Below are 22196 nucleotides of genomic sequence, written 5' to 3' on the forward strand. Positions count from 1 at the left end.
AGGTCCTGAATTCTCACCAACAGAACGGGATCAAAGATATCACACAGGATAAGGCAAGGCTCTATATCATGGATTGTTTCTTGGGAAGGAACAGCCACTGTGGAAATATTTTAACGTTTAAGGTGATGCGACAACGGTTCTGGGTATTCTTTTAGCAATCACATGGATCTTGGTAGCATGGCATCAAGTTATAACATTAAGTTACCTTTAAATCAGGCAATATTACCTGGGCGCTTTCCAGGTTACCCACTCAACAGCAGCAAAATGCTTCGGTTTGGGCAAATCACATTCAAAACGTAAATAGCAAAGCACCCAGCAGGGGGAGCAGTTTTGTGAAAACTAACAACCGGAAAATACAGTGACCTTTTTACACTGGACATACAATGTTATAGCAATAAATTGCAGCGATTAAATCCAAAACAAGCCATTGGAAATCTGAAAGGCACCCTGCTGTCAGCATAGGGACTGTGGTGTCACAACACAGGAAGTGCGAAAGCACACTTCGGAGATACGTGGTGACCTCATTGCAGGGTCTAATCTGGAAAGCGCCCTGGCAAAGTTTGGAGCAAGCTTCTTGACTTCTGTAAAACTGGAAATAAGCTGAGATAATACAGCCTTTGGTTGCTCTTTATTCATCCTTAACAAGAGAGTGCTGTGTCATTCAATCCCTTTAAGTTCAGAGCGCCTCTATAGAGACAGAAATCAAGGCACCAAGTACATCAGAATCAAAACCACTTCCTTCCTCTTGCTGATGATTTGCACCACTGCTGGACGAGAAGGTGGAAGATACTCATGTTCTGCAGAAGAAGCTATAACCAGTCTTTCCACTCTCCAGTCGTGCAGTAGGGTGATGGCCCATGCATAGCTGTTGTACATTGGTTGCACTTCTTCCCCCACAACATCTCTTGGATAAGTGATAGGCCACATGTGGCTCCACAAAGACTGGAAAGACCTTTCCCATCACTTGACTAGGTTTGTTGTGTTTTAGGGTAGTTAGAATTCCATTCCTTGAGAGCCAGGACTATTCTGTAGCGAGGATGTGTGTTCACTGATGACTTTGTTATGACTGCATCCACAGTTAATGTTGGGGGCAGGCAATAAGTGGATCTTTGCATGTCTGACAGCACACGTTGACAGCCTGCAGTGATGGACTGACATAAATAGGGCTGGTTGTACCGGTGTAGTGGTTAGAGTGCTGGACTAGGACCGGGGAGACCCGAGTTCAAATCCCCATTCAGCCATGATACTAGCTGGGTGACTCTGGGCCAGTCACTTCTCTCTCAGCCTAGCTTACTTCACAGGGTTGTTGTGAAATAGAAACCGAAGTATGTAGTACACCACTCTGGGCTCCTTGGAGGAAAAGTGGGATATAAATGTAATAATAATAATAATAATAATAATAATAATAATAATAAACTAGACAACTGCCTAGGATGCTGATGTTTCATGGGTATCTGCCTTGGCTATGCAAACATCTGGGAGAGTTACTGCCTGCATTTTGGAGGAGCACACAGGAGCAGCAGCTTAGTAGTTCATCCTCTGGCTGTATTCCAGGGAACAAGTTCAAGCACCTACAGATCTCCATTGGCTGCCTAGGGCATAGACTCCATTGTAAAGGGGAGGAAGTCAAGTGACAGGCATCTACGAAAATAATCTTCTGGTCAATTTTTCAGTGGCAGTGGTGGGGCACAGAAGGGGCAAGCTGTGCCCCACATACTAGATTTCTGAAAAAGAGTTGGGGACAAGCTATTTGTCGGGTGGGGGGGCAGCTTGTGCCCTTTCTGGAACTACCCTTGCAGTTCTTGACCTTTTGAGGTGGTTTACTGTTATGCTGCTCATCATATAGAACACAAAGGAGAAGCAATGTTTTTGATTCTACTAGGAGAGCAAAAAAGTTTTTGAAACAGTCGCTGCATATAACACGCACGCTGCAATTTGTTGCTTTGGGTTCTTACAAGCAGGGTTTAATCTGAGCCAGGTCTCAGTTCCAGGAAAATGTCTACCCCAGAAGTTGTGAAGGCATAAACGGGACGTCTCTTGCTAAGAGGCACAGTCTTGCTGCTTTAGCTAGCACCTTGTCCATCCGTGTCTGAGCCTATTCTACAGGGGTGGGTGTGCACATAATTATATATGTGCGGGGTTGAGTATGCCTTTGAACAAATAGTAATAATCCCGCAGTCTAAATTCTGTATCAAGCAAAGTTGGACTTGTGTCCCATACAAATTATGTGAAATGGGCATAATTTCCATTATAGATTACTCATCTGTTCATGTGAATAGGAAAGTATTTTGGGGAGGTGAAACCACAGGCTGATTACTGGAAATCTTTCTCCTTTGACTTTTGAAATGTCATTAGCTATTTGCCACCACACTCATAAGCCTATTTTTGTAGTCTTAAGGGCTAGAAGCTTTGTTTTAAGTTAAAGTTGAGAGTCTGGGGCTGTTACCTCCCCACCCACCCCCGCCCTCATATTTGTGCCAAATCTTGGAAAATACACAGCTCAATATGAAGACTAGTGTCAAGCTTTCACCAAGAGGAACACACCCAGCTAGGCTTGAATGGCCTGGTAGGATGGCTACATGCAATGAAATACTGGGTTCCTGCAGTAAAAAAGCTCATCACCCTAATCCAGCGAGGTTGATCTGTGCATGGATGGAAACAGCCCTTTGTGTGCATAGCAATACAGACGCAAATCTGGAAGTGCACCCCCCAAGTGTTAATCTGGGGATCCCACTGAGCTAGCTGGACGTATTTGCTGATGATAATGAGGATGGACTTCTCACCAGTTGCTGCACATGCCTAGAGCATGATGTGCACAGCCCATCTATCCCATGAGTTTTACAGCGGTTTACAACACATTTTCCAGAAATAATAGCTGATGTGCTAATCCTAAAAAAGGGCAAGCAGCCTAATTAATGATAGAGGGTCTGAGGGAAACAAAGGTAAGCAAACCAAAAACATCATTAAAAAAATCAGAATCCTTTAATGTATAGATTGTACGGTTTTTTTAAAAAAAAATCATTTCTATTGCATAACGTCACTGCTGGGCATGCCTGAAACAGCTTCTCATGTTGCAGTCATTTCCATCTCCCAATGAAAAGGCTCCCAAAATGCACTTGCACAATTCTTCAAAGTACAGGAGCCCTGCCTGTTGTATCTGGTCACCCTACAGGCAGGTTGCTTTCAGAGCTAGAACAGGAGAAGAAACAACTTCAGGACTTCATTTTGGGTAGGGCTCACCATATTGGACCATGGAGCCCCAGATACCCACATTATGCATGGCTTGGAACTGTGGGAAGGCTATAACGTGCCTCTGAGCATGTGAAGTGTGTCTTTCTCCTCACCTGTGGGACAGCCGATCTCCTAATTACACCTGAGAATAGGTAACAGGCCATCTAGGTACAAGGATGTGGCTTCCAGGCAGATTTAGACCCAGCACCTCTTTACAAGAGCTGATGGGAGTACTGCACGATAGACAACTTCTGGGACTCGTCTGCTAGATAAGTGCCAGGCCTTCTGACAGCAACCAGGCTGGGCTTCCCAGATGTGTCACAGACATGCTTGGGTTTGGCTTACATGTGTCCATGTAGGTGACACTGCCCCTCCCGCAAACTGTGTAAAACGTAAGTGTGGCCAAATGTTTCTCCAAATGCCCACTGTGGACACATGCACATCAGACACCAGTTCATGTTTCCACACAGCATGCAATGCACATGAATCCTGAAGGCAGAGGCACATGGCACACTTTTTGCCTCTGTGCCCTAGTTTTGCCCTTCCCCTGCATACACTGTGTAGCATCTGTGCAGAGGTAAGCAGGAGATCTGAGAGGAAGCAACAAGTTTTGTTAGTTTTGGTTTTTTTTATAAAGGGTGGTAGCAAGAAATTTAAGTTGTAATTCCCCCCCTCCCCTTCATCACATACCACCACCTGCTGAGGAGAAGCAAGAGGTGTGCCATCTCACTTCTTTATCCCACAATCCTTTGCCAACAGTAATTCCACATTGCTCTGCCTTTTCAGCACAGCAGGAAGCAAGGTAGGTCAAGACTATGATCATTCACAGGAACATGCTGTGAATGATTGGGAGAAGCTGTAATTGTTTGCTGGGAACAGAATGTTCTCTCTTGCAAATAAACAAAAATAATCTCTGTACAATTCCCAGTGTCATGGCATGGGTTGGCATGTCTGTGTGCACATGGCACAGAAGTACACAGCTCCGCTGATCATCCATATGTATCCCCATCTGGCATAAGTCTGTGGGTCTGTTTGTTTTTAGCACATGACAGCTCTCATGCAGGCTGTGGTTGGCACTAGCAGAGTGAAGGACACCACTGCATTCTGGGGGACTGGGCAGGAAAAGGGGCAGCAGCTTGTGGGTAGTCTGGGGTGGCTTGAGGCACCAATGGAGTGGAAAGGCTCAAGACATGGTGGACCATACACAACTCCAGGGAAAAGAGGAGAGAGAAGAATGGACATTGCCACTGGGCCGTGTAAGATGTGCATATACTTCGTATAAGATGTGCTGCAGCAGTGTGGAATGTGTTGCTGCATAGTCTTGGAAGGTGAGGCCAGAAGGGACATCAGCATGGTGGTTTTCAAACTATGCCCCAGGGCATCCTCAGGTTCCTCCCAAACTCCTCCAAGGGTTCTTCAAGAAGTTCAGCTACGGCAGACAAGCTTCCCTGAAGGGCAGCTTACTCACCCACTACTGGTCTTCATTTACCAGACAGGTTTCATTTCAGGAAAGCTGGTCTTGTGGTAGCAAGCATGCATTGTCCCCTTTGCTAAGCAGGGTCCATCCTGGTTTGCATTTGAATGGGAGCCTACTTGTGTGAGCACTGTAAGATATTATTCCAGTTCCCTCCCTGGCAGCATGATCCAGATAGGGCTGGGAGAGACTCCCGCCTGCGGCCTTGGAGAAGCCACTGCCAGCCTACTGAGCTAGATGGACCAATGGTCTGATTTGGCATAAGGCAGCTTCCTATGTTCCTATGAAGTGCAATTGCAAGGAAGTTTGGGGTATGTTCCAGGGATGCATTTCCAGTTCCTCTGAGGTGACAGCAAGGCTCAGTTTCATGCATTTTCATATCTTAAAATATGCCCCAGAATCCTCTGCAACATGCAAGGAATCTGGAGCAGATGCTCTGAGGTTCCTCAGTAGGTGACTCATTGTGGCAAGGGCTCCTTGAATCAAGAAAGTTCAAAACTCTGTGCTGGACAAGTGGCTTTCCAGCTCTCTAGCCTCAGGGAATCCTTTCCACACTGAATAGGTGAAGAACCTCTGCGTGTCTGTCATGGAATTCCTGTGTGTTGCAGAGGATTCTGGGCAAGTTGTAAAATTCATCTTCAGTTTGTGTCAAGAGTCATTCTGGTCTGTTTGGTCTAGTACAAAGTGAAAGCCGTCTGTAGAGTCCACGCTCACTCCTCTTCTGCAACTCTGCATACCAGGAGAAGATGGGTAATTGTGGACAAGCTGTGGCAGCCCAAGACTCCAGTATGAGAGGCAGGGCACCAAATGCCACCTCTTGGCATGCACACCTGCCCATCCCTCTTTCTCTCCCTCCACCAAATACTCCCCTGCTTGCGTGCACACAACTTTGCCTCCTCCTCTTCCTTTGTGTCGGTAATTGCCATGGCACGTAGGCCCTCCCCTGCATCCTCCTTGCTGTGCTACTGCACTAGTTATAAGGAGGAGGAGAGAGTGGAAGAGGACATGAGAAAAGGGCTACAGCATCTACAGTACTCCACTGCCCTTTCCTCCTCTCCTTTCCCACTTCCTGCCCCTTTTCATAACCAGCCCAGCAGCAGATAAGGAGGCTGCCACTTGATGAGACCACCTCACCCTGCCTCTTGGAAGGGCCACCCCGAGGCAACTTGTCCACCATGACTGATCTTCTCATGGAAGAATCCCCCAATAAACTTCTGATGCTCCAAGGAATGTGGTTTGAAAAGCACCGCACTAGAAGGCTGCAGCCCATTAAGGATGGAAGGCTATGAAAACGACGTTAGCAGAGTGGTCCTTGGAGTAGGATGGGGGCTAGCAGCAGCCAAATAGAAAATGCCATTGTGCAATCCGAAAGAGGGTGACAGTGAGCAGACAGAGTGCGGTGGGCGGGGGGGAGCTGTGAAGATTGCCATTGCATAGTATGGATGGGAGGTGAGAGTGGGGAGAACAAAATGAAAATCATTGTTGCATAGTATGAATGAGGGAGAGGGCAAAAAGCAAAAAAAGAAGAAAAAGGAAAGGAAAAGGAAAATCATATTGCATAGTCCAGATGGGGGTGGACAGTGCCATTGCCCCAGGCACTGAGTAGTTCTCAACATGGCGGCACCGCACTTGGTGCAGCTAGGTCTAACTCCGCCTCTTCACCTCCATGCCCTTCCCTCTCCCCGCATCACCCTTCTGCTCCTCCTCCTCCCCCTGCCCCATGCAGACACCCCACAGGGCTCGGGACAGGCGTTCCTTACTGGGGACAAGCCAGGGCCCCGGGACCAGGTCTGAGCGCAATTTTCTGCTTGGCCTGGGGGAGAGGAGCTTGCAACTCTCGCCTGCACCCTCCACATTCTTCCCTTGCTGCTGACATCTCCAGCCCCCTTCCCCGTCGTCCTCTTCTTTCCCCTGAGCCTTGGTGGAGCTCTGGTGCACCCGGCTAGACTGAGCCTTGGCAGAGCTCTGGTGCACCCGGGTTTTGGGGAGCTGCTGCTTGCTACTGGGCGATGCCTCCCGGCCGCCCCCATCACAGAGGGTCTGTCCCTGATACAGAGGGTCCTCAGGCAGGTTTGGTCTCCGGTGCCGGTGTCTGGCTTTGTCCTCAGCCTCTGGAACCTGCTGCAACTTGGCAGGACTCTGGCTGTACTCGCGGTCTAGGAAAAAGAGGGGTGGATAGAACAAGAGACATTAGGCCTTGAAGCAATCCTGTAGACAGGGCAGGGGCGGGTGGAGGCACAGATTCGACAGGAAAACAAAAACAAACCTCACCCCAAACCACACACACTGCCTGCAAGGAGTCTTACCAGCGTTTGGTTTTTAAAATGCTAGCATTCTAGGCAGGGGCAGGGCAAGCCGTGTCTGCTGGGGTGGAGTCAGGAAGGAAGCGGCCAGGTCAGGCATGGGGCCTGGAAGTATCTGGAGTCTACAGGCTTTCTCAAAACACACTGCTGGATGCCTGGCTGAACACGGTTTGACTAGTCGGACCAGTAAAATATTAATTGGCTGGTATACACCCCAGGATGTTTCTGTATGATTCTTGCCTCTGAAGCCTTAAGGGATGGGTAGGCAACCTGGGCTCTCCAGCTGCTGCTGAATCGATTTATTGTGGCTGGGGACAGCTTGAGAGCCGAGGCTGCCTACCCCCTGCCTTAGGGGGATCTGCTCCTTCCTGAGATATCCCAAGAGGACCTTTCTGCAATCTTTCTTTAATCTCCAGAGTAGATCTAGTCTCTGGGAAACCACCCCAGATTAGTTCTATCACACTCAGGGATCTATCCTCTGGAAGGTCCCCCAACCCCACCCAAGAAAGCCTCTCTCCAATGGAAATGGATTCAGTCGTGCAGGAGGAGAGAGTTCTGAGCATCCTCATGACTACAATTCTAGGCTTCCTTCCCAACTCTGGGGACTCCAGTAAGGATCCCACCAAACTTCCCTCCCAAATTGGGGATCTACAAGGCCAGTGTTAAATCAGGCTAGTGGTTGGACCTTGCTGGGTTGTTGGGAGGTTGCGAGAGGTTGGAGGTTCTAGATGGGTATGGCAAGTGTCAGTGGGTGTAGGTTGGGGCAATCTAGCATGACAGACATGAGACCATAATGTGCTAATATGTGAAGGAGGAGTACTAAATGAACCAATGAGGAATGTGAAGTGAGGGAGGTAACTGGAGGAAGGGACAGTAGGCTATGGTGGCTATGGGCACAAAAAAGGGGGCCCCCCACAATTCTGCACCAAAAAAAGCTGAACTTTGAGACTTGTATAATTCTGCAAATTTGCATATTTAGAGTGCATCATTTAGTTGGCTTCTGAGGAACCAATTAGCTATTCAGGGCGCCAAAGTCCTGTTCCCTGAGCACTGGAGAGCCTACTGAAACTTGGGTGGCTTTGAAGATTTGACTAAGCCTTGCCAACACTCTTTAAAGCAGACCTTCCAGACAGTACTAAGGGTTTGAATCTTACATAAAAAAAAGAAAAAGAAAGCCAGGGGTGAAGACAGATGTAATATTAAAAGAGGATTCTTAGTGGATCCTTTAGCCATGATGTGAGTCTGGATTTGCAACTGAACTTCTTAGATATACAGATTACCAGCAAATTGTACATTGTTTCAGCTGGCAGTCTTTCTCCTCCCCATGCTTCAAGAAAGTTGTTTGCCTCAGAAACATTTTGGTAAAACAGCATATATGTTGATTCACTCCTTATTACACACTCTCTCTCTCTTTAAAGAGTGCAAAATAACTATGGGGATGGGAGCGGGGGCGGGAATGGCTTTAGGACAACTCAGGTGTCAGCCAATCGGCCCTATCCATAGTTGGCTTCTGCTACAAATATGCAGAGCTGACATTTGCAGAGTTCAGCCTTGGAGAGGAAAGATACACTTGGACTGTCCACAGTGAGAGAACGTCCAAATAATGCACCATTGCTGTAAAAACATCACATCAGTCTCCACCCTGAGCTTCTCACATGGCTGAGATGTGCAGCCAGTATCAAATTCTACTCCTTTCCTGTCAGTGGCAGCCCATCCAGGTGGGATGGGTGGTGGTGGAAAAGGAGCCACAGGTGCAGCTTGTTCCCGCTCTTCTCCCGCCACGTTAACCCCAGGTGCACCGGCCAATCATTTGCCAGGTTAGGGGACCCAGCAACCAGCCTGCGCGCCAGGGGTTAATGCAGCGGTGGGGCGAGGCGAGGCATAGCAAGGCAGCCAGGGCAGAAGGGGAAGTCTGAGACCAAACCACACCTGCGGCTTATTTTCCACCCCACTCTGCCCCTGATGCCACCATACTTTCCTGTGCTTGTGCAGAATTGCAGAATACACCCAGCTTTGGCTAGAGGAGAAGATTCATCAGGATGCTGTTGGGGGGAGACAAAAGAGAGCAAGGGGACTGGGAAAGGGTCTTAACATGGAGAGGAGTCAGGGGACTGTGAACGTAAAGCGGGGAGGGGTGGCTCCAGCAGGATCTCCTCCTCACAGAGAATGAGATTCGGAAGCTCCCCCTACCACCTGCAGGAAATGTTAAGACAGGTTCCCTGGGAGACTAAAGGAGAAATGAAGACTGGTCTGGGTGATTCAGTGGGTCCAACTGGGGGCTGGGCAGCACCCACCATTTATGCTCGACCCGTCCCACGAGGCAGAAGCAGGGCTCCCCCCGGGGGGAGTTGGTCACGCAGAGAGCCAGACTGGCCAGCGGCTGCCCTGTGGGGCGGAGACAGATGGAGACTTGGGAGGGGGAGGCAGGAAGTGACAGGGAAGTTACGAGGCCAGCAGAGACCAGGTCGGGTGGGGAATGAATCCATCACAGACCAGAAAGGTTAAGGCAAGGGTGGCACATATTAGGCAGAGGGGGGATCAGACAGCACCACGGGTGGGTGGGGGGTGGTGTACGGAGGGTCAGACGGACGAAGGACGACGGGGCGGGAAAGAAAAGAGAAGAGGAGAGAGGGGTGAATATTGAAGGCCCAGAATCTGCCTCTCTGCAAAACCCTCCAAAAAGGAGGGGACTGGGGAGGATACATTTGTGGGGAATTTTATTACAAGATCTATCCGTATGGGTGTTAAACCACTTCTCTTGAGACAGTGGGATTAACTATGGGCTGCCTCCTCTCCTTTGCTTAGGAGTTAGGGAAGAGCTGTCAGAGCGGCGCCGGAAATAGCCATCCTATTTCCCTCTGAGATCCAACAAAATATCACACAAGGCCCTCCCATTTTGGCCAGGATTATTCTGCTGTGCTGAGTGAGCAGTGGATCAGTTTGAGCCTGACTACCTCTACTGTAACAGAAGTGAGAACAGCAAGGAGGAGGAGGAGAGAAGGGGCAGGGACCTACCATAGTCGGGAACGAAGCCGTTGCCCCTCTTCAGCACCAGGTGGATCCGGCTCCCCCCACTGCGGATGTGCTCCACGGCCTGCGCATGCGTCATCCCCAAAGTAGGCTCTCCATTGATCTCCATCAGCTGGTCGCTCACCTATCACCACCACAGCATTTTAGTATAAAACCCGCTTCCATATAAAGGGGCTGTGATGAGGGGCTTGGACGTGCACAAGGCTCTGGTAAGGAAACGCTGATCTAGAGAGGGGGACGCAGCTCAGGGGAAGAGCATCTGCTTGGCATGCAGAACGTCCCAGGTTCGAGTCCCGGCATCTCCAGCTAGAGCTGGGAGAGACTCCGGCTAGAAGCCACTGCCCGTGAGTGTAGAGCCAGAGGCGCGATCACCCCTGGACTTAAGGGCCAAAGTCCAGGGCCTCCACACCCCCTGGGGGGGGCCTAGATCCTTTTTAGTCTGTCCCAGGTGGTGTGGTCACATTAAAAATGTGTTAAAAGTACTGTGTGAAGGTGGGCTTGGGGGGTGTCTCCAAAAGCCTTAAGGTCTAGGCTCTATGATTACCTAGATGCATCTCTGTGTAGAAGCAGGGCTGCTCAACTTCGGCCCTCCTGCAGACATTGGCCTACAACTCCCATAATCCCTGGCTATTGGCCACTGTGGCTGGGGGTTATGGGAGTTGTAGTCTAAAAACAGCTGGGGGAGCCTAAGTTGAGCAGGCCTGAGCTATCAGTGGCCTAATAGGCAGCTTCCTATGTACAGGCCTGTCTAGATCATAGATGTGATATGCCATATGCTAGACAAACAAGTCAGACCGGGAATGAGGAGTAGGACTGACAGTGAGCAGCAGGGACAAGGTTGACTCATGGAAATTGCCAAATTGTCAACCAGTCCCTGCTGCTATGCCCTTGACTGTGGTCTGCTTACAAGATTTAGCAAGTGAAGCTTCTACACATCAAGGTGTTGTTACAGGCACAGCCAGAGGGGCTGGTCGAAAAGCTGGTAGTCCTAGAATCAGGGGTATCAGAGGAGAGCTCGGTTGCATTTGCTGTGTCTCAGAACCCTGCTCTTCGCTGCCTCTTGTTTGTTTGTTTGTTTTGGACACTGCCCCTTTTCACACACATGCTCTCCTTCTCTCTTTGTGTGTTCCTGGGAGAATCACATACCCGGATCTTGCCACATTGCTGGGCTGGTCCACCATCCATGAGGGCCAAGACATAGATGTCCATGTTATATTCACTTCCACCTCTCAAGCTGAAGCCAAAGCCATTGGGTCCTCGCAGCAATTCCACGGAGTATTTACCAGTCTCCTTTGGAGTAGAGAGAGACCACAAACCAGGGAGTAAGACTTTAAAAAAGAAAAGCACCCATAAGAATTACCTTGCTAGGTAAGACCAAGAGCCACCCAGCTAGATGCCTCTAGGAGCTCACAAGCAGGCATAATGGTGTCAGCCATCAACTCTCAGTTCCTGCTGACCAGAGATATACTGCCTTGGATTGTGGAGGCTCACACAACTCCTTGTTTGAGCAATGCCCCTCCCTTTCCCTCAGCTCCCCTGTAACTACCTTATGGATCTTTCTTTCCCTTATACATCATTAGTGGGCATGGTCATGTAGGCAAATATCCTGATCTCCAAACTGAATCCTGAAGTATCTCTGCATTTCCACCACCAACACTGGCTCTCAGGGGGCCAACAGACAGATTAGGTGTTTGTCCTGATCATTCCCCCTTTATTGCTTAAGGCAACCATAGTGGGTTTAAAAAATGGAGGAGATGGTCATCATAGACCAGAGAGGGCAAGAGGCACAGTGCTGTGACCCGGTCTTGGGGTGGGAAGGGGAATAGGGGTTAAGCTTGAGGGATGGAGCAGGAAAAGGGCTACAGTGCTAGCCTTTGTCTGGAGAACAGGCCGGTCAGCTAGGCCCAGCCTGACTCAAGGCCCTGGTGGCGCTTCCTGGCTCTCTGATCTCTTGCTACCTGAATCTGCCCACCCTCCCTTCTAACTCTTGTGCCCAAATTCTTCCTCCCTCTTCAAGGATCCCCGACTGTCCGTTCCCTGACTGTAATACCTGGGGCTGAGGAGGGCGGTAGGTGGGGCTCCGGTGACCTTCACCCACTTCAATATCAGCCGTGTTCAAATCGCTGGAAACTCCTGGAAGCAAATGGGGAGAATCAGCATGAGGAGCAGGTACTCTCAGCTGCTCCTGTTCTCCTTCCCTCTGTGCTCCATTCCCCCCAGTGCCTGCTCTTTTTGCTCTCTCGTGCCCCTGGCTTCCCTTCCCAGTGAGCAGGAAACCCCATTTTCTGCCCCCCTCTCATCATCCAGGCTTCTTTACTCCTTTTTCTGTCCCTCCAAATGCTCCTTGCAGCCATTTACCTGCATCCTTGCGATTACGGACCCTCATTCGCACTCGGCTCCCTGCCTGCCGAAAGATGCCCCCAACGTCACCATGCGACAACCGGGCTAAGAGTCCGCCATCTTCCTGATGGGAGGGGCCCTCTTCCTGATGGGGCAACAGGGAGCTGGCTGGGAGCAGAAAGCAGACGGATCAGGAGGTGTGGATGGGGAAAAGCATGGCCTTTTACTCTTTAGAAAAACAGCCTCCTTCACCCAGTAACACAGTTGTGGAGCGGCCCCCTTCCTCCGATGACGACATTAGGATTTTATGCCATGAGGACGCATGACCCATGAGTCTGCCAGGCGTGCAGTCTGAACGCCCTTCTGGATGATGGTTTGTTCCTTCATAAACACTCATGGTTGAAGGTGATTTTGCAGGCAATCCAGACGATGTGTTCTACATCCCACAAAAGAGAAGCCCTACCCCCTTGACATGCCATTTCTTTTAAGACTTCACTTATCTCGACTTGAAAATGCTAGAATGCCAGCAAAACAACTTGCACAATGAGGAACAGTGTAGATGGACCATGGCTAAATTTGTCTGGATCTGAGGCAGCGTGGTTTTCTGCACAGGTGGTGACACCTTACAAGGTTGGTTCCAAAGGGCACTTATCCCTCTTCCACACCTGAGAGCACCTTCGGCTTTCTCCCCACTTTATTTCTAGTCACAGCCCTTTGCTGTTCCTTCTTTTTTTAAACAAAACTATCCAAAACCAAAACCCTCCCTTTAAAAAAAACAACGGAGGCCAGTTTTAACTGTTATGATCTTTTGCCCCCTTGTCTTTAATTTTAAGAATAGAATCCTGCACCCAGTCATGTTTACTCTGAAATAAGTCTCGTTGTTAATGAGACTTCCTCCCAAGAAGGCAAGGGATGAGACAGGGCCAGATTATGACATGCTAGTGAGGCCCTAACCTATATCAAGCTTAAAAGACCCTATAGCATTAACCCCACCCCACCCCCCACACCTCAATTGTAATGCTATGAACAAAAAGAGCAATGAAAACAGAAATAATAGAGCTTTGTTTTTACTTGGCAAAGATGCAACAGAAAACTAATAATCTAACAAAAGCAGTTAGCTTGCAAGAAGCCTATTTGCATTAGAAACACCTCTAAATGAAAATACATTATGTAAAACCTGAACATTTAGTCATTCTTTTTCTATCCACATTTTTGTATAATGTTAGGCCCTAAGTTGTAGCTTACTTAGCTTGTGCCTAAATATGGCACTGGTGGGGGACAGGAACCATGAGTTTTGGGGAAAGAAATAGGGCTCCACAACCATTCAGACAGAGGTTTTGTTTCTTTTAATGTTCCTGTCCTGACTGCTTCAAGATTTAAATGGCAACGTCAACCCACAAAACGTGAAGTGTGCCACAGATGGCCATCACACACTCCATGCTCTCCCGGGCAGGCCACAAGAGCCTGATTTACCAACCTCCTCCTCCTCTGCTCCTTTATTGTGCCGCCACCCCCAACCACATTGTAATTTTTAGAAAAGTATTCAAAAGAGTGCAAGAGCGGCAATTTAACATGAAACTTTTCTCAAAAGGAGGAAATGGCAGTCTCAAGAGTACAACCTCTGCATGTTTATTGAGAAGTCAGTCCCCACTATATTCAGTGGGACTTGTTCCCAGGAAAGTGTGTATAGAACTGCAGCCAAGTCATCAAAGGGGAATGATCAGGTGGGAGGAAACTACTTCAGGAAGTGCCTAATTAAGGATCAGCAGCAATGTCCAGAGAACCAGGAGACCCTTAAAACCACATCAAAACATTGTTTTGTTTCTTTTGTTCTAAGTTCCACGGGAGTCTTGGCAGAAGGGCAGGGGGTGGGGGAAGATGTGGGGAAAGTTCAATAAAGCAGAAGTGTGCTAAACTGAATGTACACACCAACAGAATTAAAAATTTTAATACAGACAGGCTTGGTGGGGAGTTGGGGATAATAGGAAGGACAGTGGGGTCATGGGGAGGTAGAGACAACCAAATGGTAACATTTTGCCCCCTAGTGCAATTGGGAAAATACCATATTCAACCAAGTTACAAGACGTACTCAAATATTAGACATTTGTAAATACTATACAAGTATTTACCCAAATACAATACATTTACCCAACTTTAAGATGACCCCCATTAAAAACAGAGGTTAAATACAGATTCTTCCTGTATGAACCCAAAAGGAAGAGAACTCTGAATTTAAGACAACCTCACAATTTCTAACAGCAAAGAACTTGGGGGAAAAACTAGTCTGGGATTCAGGTAAATACAGTAGTAGCATGAGTTCCAAAAAACTCCCCCAAGAGAACTGCTGCATGTGGAGACTCCATTTCTCTTCTGCATGCAGTTCAATCTAGAAGCCTATGGATGTAAGCGCAATAAAGCCCTCCATTTGGAAGGTTCCTGAGAGGAACTCCCTAAAGAAATTTCTAAGGAGCAGGATGATTACAAAACTAATGACAAACCAGCCTCAGAATTGATAATGAAGACACTGAAGTGGTGGGTAGCTTCTGCCTTTTAGGATCAACCGTCATCTGTAAAGGATCCAGCAGTCAAGAAATACACTTCAGACTAGCACTTGGTAGGGTTGCCATGAAGGCCTTGGAAAGGATATTTAGATGCCATGACGTCTCTATACCTACAAAGATTAAAATACGCAATGGTTTTTCCCATTACACTCTATGGATGCGAAAGCTGGACTTTGAAGAAGCAAGATAGAAAAAAGCATTGACACTTTTGAACTTTGGTGCTGGAGAAGACATTTGAGGATACCATGGACAGCCAGGAAAACAAACAAATGGATCACAGAACAAATCAATCCAGAATTTTCACTCAAGGCACACATGACCAGGCTCAAACTATCGTACTTTGGACACATTATGCAACACATTCTCAAGCTCCCTTGAGAAGTCCATAATGCTTGGAAAAGTTGAAGGAAAGAGAAGAAGAGGACAACCAGAAGCAAGGTGGATGGACTTGATTACAACAGCAATGAATGCATTACTGAGAGACCTTAGAGGCCACACTGAAGACAGATCATGCTGGAGAGAATCTATCTATGTGGTCACTAAGAGTTGACACCGACTTGACAGCACTTAATCAATCAATCAATCAGGATGAATGATCAAATTCAGAACCTGGAAGGAACCACTCAGGCTTGAGGAGCTGAGATGAGTGAGTCCACCCCAGGGCTGTTCACTCTCCCAAAGGTTCCTATTGGAGAAGAGAAATGATAATTTGAGGCCATTCACAGCAGTAGCACAGTAGACCAATCCAAGTCAAAGTGGTCTACTATAGTGTTAACCATCCTTTAAATTCCCCTTTCTGCAGTTCTGGCAGTTCTCAAGCTTGCTTTGGGGATATAAGAGTGCTTAGCTGTGCTATGGCTGCTGTCAGGTCTCCACCTTCCTTCCTTTAGAAGCCCCACAAGTCCTACAGAGCCTCGGCCTGTCCCCACTATCTGCTTCTGGTGTTGGGTGACCCCTCCTGAAACTTGGTCCCCTCTGTCTCTCTCTGCCCCCATGTGCTACAGCTTCTGCTTCTCAGGGCCAATCCAGGGCATTTGGGTGCCTGAAGTGGAAAATTCAAAGGGTTGCAACTCCCACTAATTAACATGTGGTGAAATTCACTAGGAAGGTCTCCTGCACAAACCCCATTGGAAAGAAGGAGGCCAAAATCAGACATATATTCTAAAACACTTTAATTATTACTTGGGAGTCTCCTCCTGTTTCTGTTAATGCACATTACTGCCAGTCACATTTTTACCACTTGAGGTGTCACACAACCCCTCCAGTTAATGCAGAGACCACCATCTGTGAATTAGGTTTGTTAACTATCTGTTAACTATTAACACAAGAGTTACAAAGGGGTGGTGTTCTAATTTGGGTGGTCACCAGGGGCTTTTATGCACAGCAGGATTAACAGCGAGTGTACAGGGAGGCTTGACTAAACAAAGTTTTCCCAAAAAACCCGACACAAATAGTGGATTCTTTTACCCCAGATATAAATCGAGTTATACGCTAATGCATAGTGGCAAACCCAAATTGTGTGTGAACTGTTCCCCAATAACTCGCAGGAACTTCAGGGTAAATCTAGCCAATAGTCAAGTCAAGTTTATTTACGGTCAGAGAGCAGAATTCAAAACATATGTACAAATAAGAATCAACAGTGCTTACAGTAGTTTGGTATAATGCCCCAAATAAAACCCAAGTTACATGAGCTGGTCTATTATCTGATGCCTAACTTTCCTAGCCACCACACAGAACTTTGCACATTAGTCATTATCACCTCCTTCTGATAAGAAAGCAAGTAATTAACATAAAATATGTCTGTATGCCCTGGATAATCAACCAGTAGCAGAGCAATAAAAGTCCCTGTAAAAGGAACAGTAAAGTAAAATGTGAAAAATCAATTCCCGCTCTCCAGAATCACACAGGCACAGTCTCTGTTCTTTAGGAATCCTTCTGAACCTACCCTCCAAATCAGCCAAAGGTAATACATTAAATTGGACCAACGTGAACATCCTGCAGTATTTAGCAATTGTATGTTTATCTAAATAACTTGCAAGTTCATTGTTACAGGGCTGTAGCCCTCCCCCAACTTCCTTGGGGATTAAAGACCGATCAATTTGAGTCTCCATATCATAGATCCGTTGTTATAGTGCCAAACTTGCACGGATGAATCCCATCTTCAGCAGGACATCTAAGCTAAAGCCATAAAGGCTTCATTTACAAGAAACTGATGATTTCTAACATGAGTTAAAACTATCCATAAGGGCAAGGTGAGCAAGGCCTGTAGGAAAGAAATGTAACTTCAGCCAGTAACTTAAAATGGAAAGCCACACCCGGGCCGCTACTCTAGGAATACCAGCTTCCAGCCTCAGGATCACATTTGGGACGCATCTAGGGGTCTGCAAAATAGATCTTAAAAAACTTTGTCTGAACAACCTCCAAAGCTGCAAAATTAGCATACAGACCCAACTGCGATCCTTACAACATCTAAGGACAGGATTTAGCTAAAAATAATTTAAGTGCTGCTGGGACAAATTGAGCACCTCCCTGATGAAAAAATCTAGCTGATATGTGAAGACCCTCCCTCTCTATTCTGGAGGAGATGCAAGTTAAAGGGCTTCAAAAGCCCCCTGTGAAAAGCTTCCAGGGCTTTTTTCACACAGGGCTTTTAGCTCACATCTCCTCTGGAATGGAGGGTGTGCATTCACATATCGGCCAGATTTACCCCGAAGTACCTATGAGCTATGGGGAGCACTTCACACACAATTTGGGTTTTTCATTGTTAATAGTGTAGCCTGATTTATATCTCCAGAGTTTTGGCAGTTCTGGCAGACGTGCTTCTGGTCCCATCTGGTCCCATTGTGTTGGATTCTTTTCAGTTAGTGCGGCCTGAGGATGTGGACAAGATCCTGGGCAGTGTGCGGGCGACATCGTGCGCTCTTGACCCTTGCCCTTCATGGCTAATAAAAGCTGCCAGGGAGGGTACAGGTAGATGGTTGGAGGTGACTATTAATGCTTCATTAAGGGAGGGCAGGATGCCATCGTGCCTCAAGGAGGCAGTGGTAAGACCATTATTTAAAAAGTCCTCCCTTGATCCCTCCAACCTGGACAATTACAGTCCAGTCTCTAACTTGCCCTTTTGGGGCAAGGTGATAGAGCGTGTGGTGGCGTCCCAGCTGCAGAGGGTCTTGGATGATACGGATTATCTGGACCCTTTTCAATCTGGCTTCTGCCCCGGGTATGGGACTGAGATTGCCTTGGTCGCTCTAGTGGATGACCTACTCCAGGAACTAAATGGGGAGTGCATCCCTGTTGGTTCTGCTGGACCTCTTGGCGGCGTTCGATACCATCGACCATGGTATCCTTCTGGGCCGCCTCTCGAGTATGGGAATCGGAGGTACTGTGTTGCAGTGGTTCCGGTCCTTTCTTGAGGGAAGGGTCCAGAAGGTGGTGCTGGGGGACTACTGCTCGGCTCCGTGGCCATGGGCCTGTGGGGTCCCACAGGGTTCGGTCTTGTCCCCCATGCTGTTTAACATCTACATGAAGCCGCTGGGAGAGGTCATCCGGGGACTTGGCCTGAGTTGTCAGCAATATGCGGATGACACTCAGTTCTATCTCTCCTTGTCACCTGATCCTAGGGAGGCGGTGGATGTTCTGAATCAGGGGCTGGAGGCTGTGATGGGTTGGATATGGGCTAATAAACTGAAATTGAATCCAGACAAGATGGAGGTACTGTTGGTCAGTAGGAGAGCCAATCGGGATGAGGAGATTTTACCGGTTCTGGATGGGGTTGCACTTCCCTTGAAGGAGCAAGTACGTAGCTTGGGGGTACTACTGGACCTGGCTCTGCTTTTGGAAGCTTAGGTGGAGGCGGTGGCCAGGGGTGCCTTTGCACATCTTCGGCTAGTGCGCCAGCTGCATCCCTTTCTCGAGAAGGCAGATCTGGCCACAGTTACCCATGCCTTAGTCACACCACGGCTGGATTACTGTAACGCGCTCTACGTGTGGCTGCCCTTGAAGAATGTTCGGAAACTGCAGCTAGTGCAAAAAGCGGCAGCTAGGGTTTTATCCGGAGCTGCCCGATGCGAGCGCATCACACCCATTCTGAAAGAGTTGCACTGGCTGCCAGTTTGTATCTGGGGCCAATTCAAGGTGCTGGTTTTGACCTTTAAAGCCCTTAACGGTTTGGGCCCGGGATAACTGAGGGACCGCCTGCTCCCAAGGGTTGCTGGCCGCTCAGCGAGGTCATCTGAGGGGGCTCTGCTCCAAGTGCCGACAATGAGGGAGGCTCAGCTGTCGTGCACTTGGGACAGGGCCTTCTCTGTTGCTGCCCCCAGACTCTGCAATGTAAATATCCAAGGTAAAAAAATCCACGTTTTGCATTGAGGTGTTTTTTTTGGCAACTTTGAACTTGCCGTAAAGCCTCGCAGTAAATGTGTGGTAAAGCCTGCTGTGTGAAAAATGCCTAGGTTGCAAAAAACAAAACTAGTCAGGGTTCCCTAGAGCCCTGCTCCCATGAGCTGTGAATCTCGTTTGTATCAGACTGCAAATGCAAAAGTTATTAGGTGGGGAACACATCACATATCGGCACACAGACATGGTGATTTCATAAGCTTTCTTCCTTTCAGAAAGTAGGCTAAAAGTGCAGAAAGGTTGGAATGTAACATCACCTTCCTGCACAGCCATTAACTGAATAAAAAAATCTAATACAAGCACATTTAAAAACAGCATTTCTGTCTTCCACAGATGTGCACACCATCTACAGGAGAGAGACTCAAGGATGCTTGATGAGGTATACGTATGTTTCAGCTTTGAGCTGTGCAAGAGCAGAATTTCAGATTTCAGCACAATGACAACATTCAATTTCAAAGCAACACAAACAGCATCACATCACCCAGATAAGACATAGCTATTAGGTAACTCTAGCATCAGGTATAAATTAATCGAATGTGCACCAGCAACCTGGACACATATATCTTGATACAGCAAGAGTGACCTACACATGGAAGTAGGATTCTGCAAGTTAATCCCCTTCCTAGATAAAGTCCATGGATGTGAAAGGGTGTTGTGCAGGATACACAACTTTGCATCCAGCAACACTATGCATGACTCTTATTGGAGCAGGTCCTCTACAGATAGTTGCTAGTTTTGATTGTGCTGTTCACCTTTGGTGCGGGGGAGCTGAATCCAAAACCAGGAAGTTTTTCACACAGGGCTTTTAAAGTCCTTTAGCTCACATCTCCTCTGGAATGGAGGGTGTATGCTCACATATTGGGCAGATTTACCCCAAAGTCCCTGCGAGCTATTAGAGAGCACTTCACACACAATTCAGGTGTGGGGTTTTTTTAGTGCATGTTAGAGTGCAGCCCAATTTATATTAAGGGTTTTTAAAAAAAACTTTTTGCGTCGGGTTTTTAGAATAATTCTGAGTTTGCAGTAAAGCCTTGCAAAAAAACTCACAGTAAAGCCTGCTTGGAGAACTCTCATCTCAGTGCATTCAAATCTGACAGCAGTAACAGTCTGATTGCACATCTTTGTGTGAAACAGTTTATATGGAGCCTACTGCTACAAGTGAGAGCTTGAGGAGCAGCTCCCCACTTACATTGTTTGTGTGGGAGAGGAAAGACAATTTGGGGTGGTGGGAAGTGAAGATATGGGTGGCTAGATATGGTAGGAGAAGTGCAGTAAAACAAGGGGGAAACTCCTCAAATATTTAGAGGAGAACTGCACCCCTGGAGAGCATACTAAAAATAATAAGACATAAATATGGTACTCCAGATGAGAAAAGGAAACCATCTGACCTCAAGTCAACCCTTCAGAAGTACCTGACTGTGGTGACATCTGTTCTTGTGAATATGATCAGCAGTCTCTGATTTATAAAATCTGCCTTATAAAATGATAAAATCTGATCTATAAAAATTATAGAATAAACTCTCCACCTGCACATCCTCAGAGGATTCTAGTTCTTCTTCCCACTTACAAACAATGAGAACCAGAACATCACCTGACAGGGAAGCATGCACACCAAAAATTCTCTTTCCGCTCCCACATGATGTAGGTGCCCCAACAATTTACATGTTTATTGTAGTCAATGTTTACCTGCCAGAGCCTGAATACTTAACTCAGCTGGGGCACTGGAGAGGGTGTACACAGACACACACACACCTGAGCTTCTCCAACTCTGAGCCTCTTTCTCAAGCACACACAGATCCTTCGTATATCCCAAGACACATTCACATATCCCTCCTACCACTTCACATTAATGAGGTTCTCTAGAGCTGCCAACAAGACTGGGCACTTTTCTCATCTACACAGCTCCGTCACAGGTAATGTGAACAATGCCTTTTCAGTCCAATCTTTTTAGATTGCTTGTGAAAGTTGTTAAAAAAACAGAAGTGACCCATATTTCAAACAAACGTGTATTCTAACTGATGTGGGGCTTACATTCAAGCAGCTGAAATAAGAAATACAAACACCACCACCCCCAAACACACACACACACTTTTTTAAAAATTTAAAAACTCAGTTGTGCAACAATAGCCCTAACCTCTAGGACAAACAATTAAAAAAAAAATTGGGTCCACATAACACCCTCACCCTTCACCCTAGTGTACAACATATACCATTTCAGCCAGCACCCTCAGACCCACAGTGTCTGCTGCTGCATGGCCTCACAACATCTTCATCCCACCCAACGCCCACCTCCAGAGAAACAAAGTTTCTTCTGGCGAAAACCAAACCGCGCACAGCTGAAGGCAATTGGCTTTGAGTCACGGCTGATAGAGATCACACACATACCAATCTCCAGCTTGACCAGCATACAGTCATACAGACTACCCGCGCCCCAACATTATTTCCTTGCCTTCTCTTACCTATATCTCCCCCAACAAACCAAAAGCCCTCCCTCAACATTCCAGTTCCACCCATTATCCCTTTTGAAGGGAAGCATATGCCTTTCCCCACTTTCTGTGGGGCAGAAACTCCTCCCCGCATCAACTACAAAGCAGAAGCGGCGGCAAGAGGTAGATATTTACGTTTGAAGTCCTGGATGTGACGCAGGAAGGTTTGAACTTGTTCAAACATTTTCGGTGTCGATAGCGGCGGGGTGGGCGGGCAGCAAGCAGGGGGGTGAGAGTGGGGTGATTCCCCACCCCACCCACCTCCACGGATCGCTTTCCCCCCCAGCAGCGACCCTCTCCTGCGCCGGCTCCCTCTCAGGAATTCCTCCGCACAAGAAGGCTTGGGCTGATAAGCCAAGGGCTTTTAGGGGAGGGG

General features: G+C 47.7%; 1 protein-coding gene across 9 annotated transcripts in view; it reads right to left on the minus strand.

The window, feature by feature from the left end:
* Nucleotides 1–2960: 2960 nt before the first annotated feature.
* Nucleotides 2961–22196, minus strand: part of MAGIX (MAGI family member, X-linked) — a 59303-nt gene continuing 40067 nt past the window's right edge. For 6 of the 9 annotated variants that reach the window (XM_053300288.1, XM_053300286.1, XM_053300294.1 and 3 more), the window contains 5 exons: nt 12397–12546; nt 12089–12171; nt 11185–11328; nt 10024–10162; nt 2961–6861 (listed from right to left, as the gene is read on the minus strand). In XM_053300288.1, coding sequence (XP_053156263.1) covers nt 6350–6861; nt 10024–10162; nt 11185–11328; nt 12089–12171; nt 12397–12546 — 1028 coding nt within the window. In that variant the 3' untranslated portion in view covers nt 2961–6349. Of the gene's footprint in view, nt 6862–9302; nt 9418–10023; nt 10163–11184; nt 11329–12088; nt 12172–12396; nt 12547–22196 lie in introns of all 9 variants that reach the window. The other 3 variants (XM_053300289.1, XM_053300292.1, XM_053300293.1) reach the window with 3 other exon arrangements.

This window comes from Hemicordylus capensis, chromosome 2, assembly GCF_027244095.1.
Source record: "Hemicordylus capensis ecotype Gifberg chromosome 2, rHemCap1.1.pri, whole genome shotgun sequence".
Taxonomy (NCBI): Eukaryota; Metazoa; Chordata; class Lepidosauria; order Squamata; family Cordylidae; genus Hemicordylus; species Hemicordylus capensis.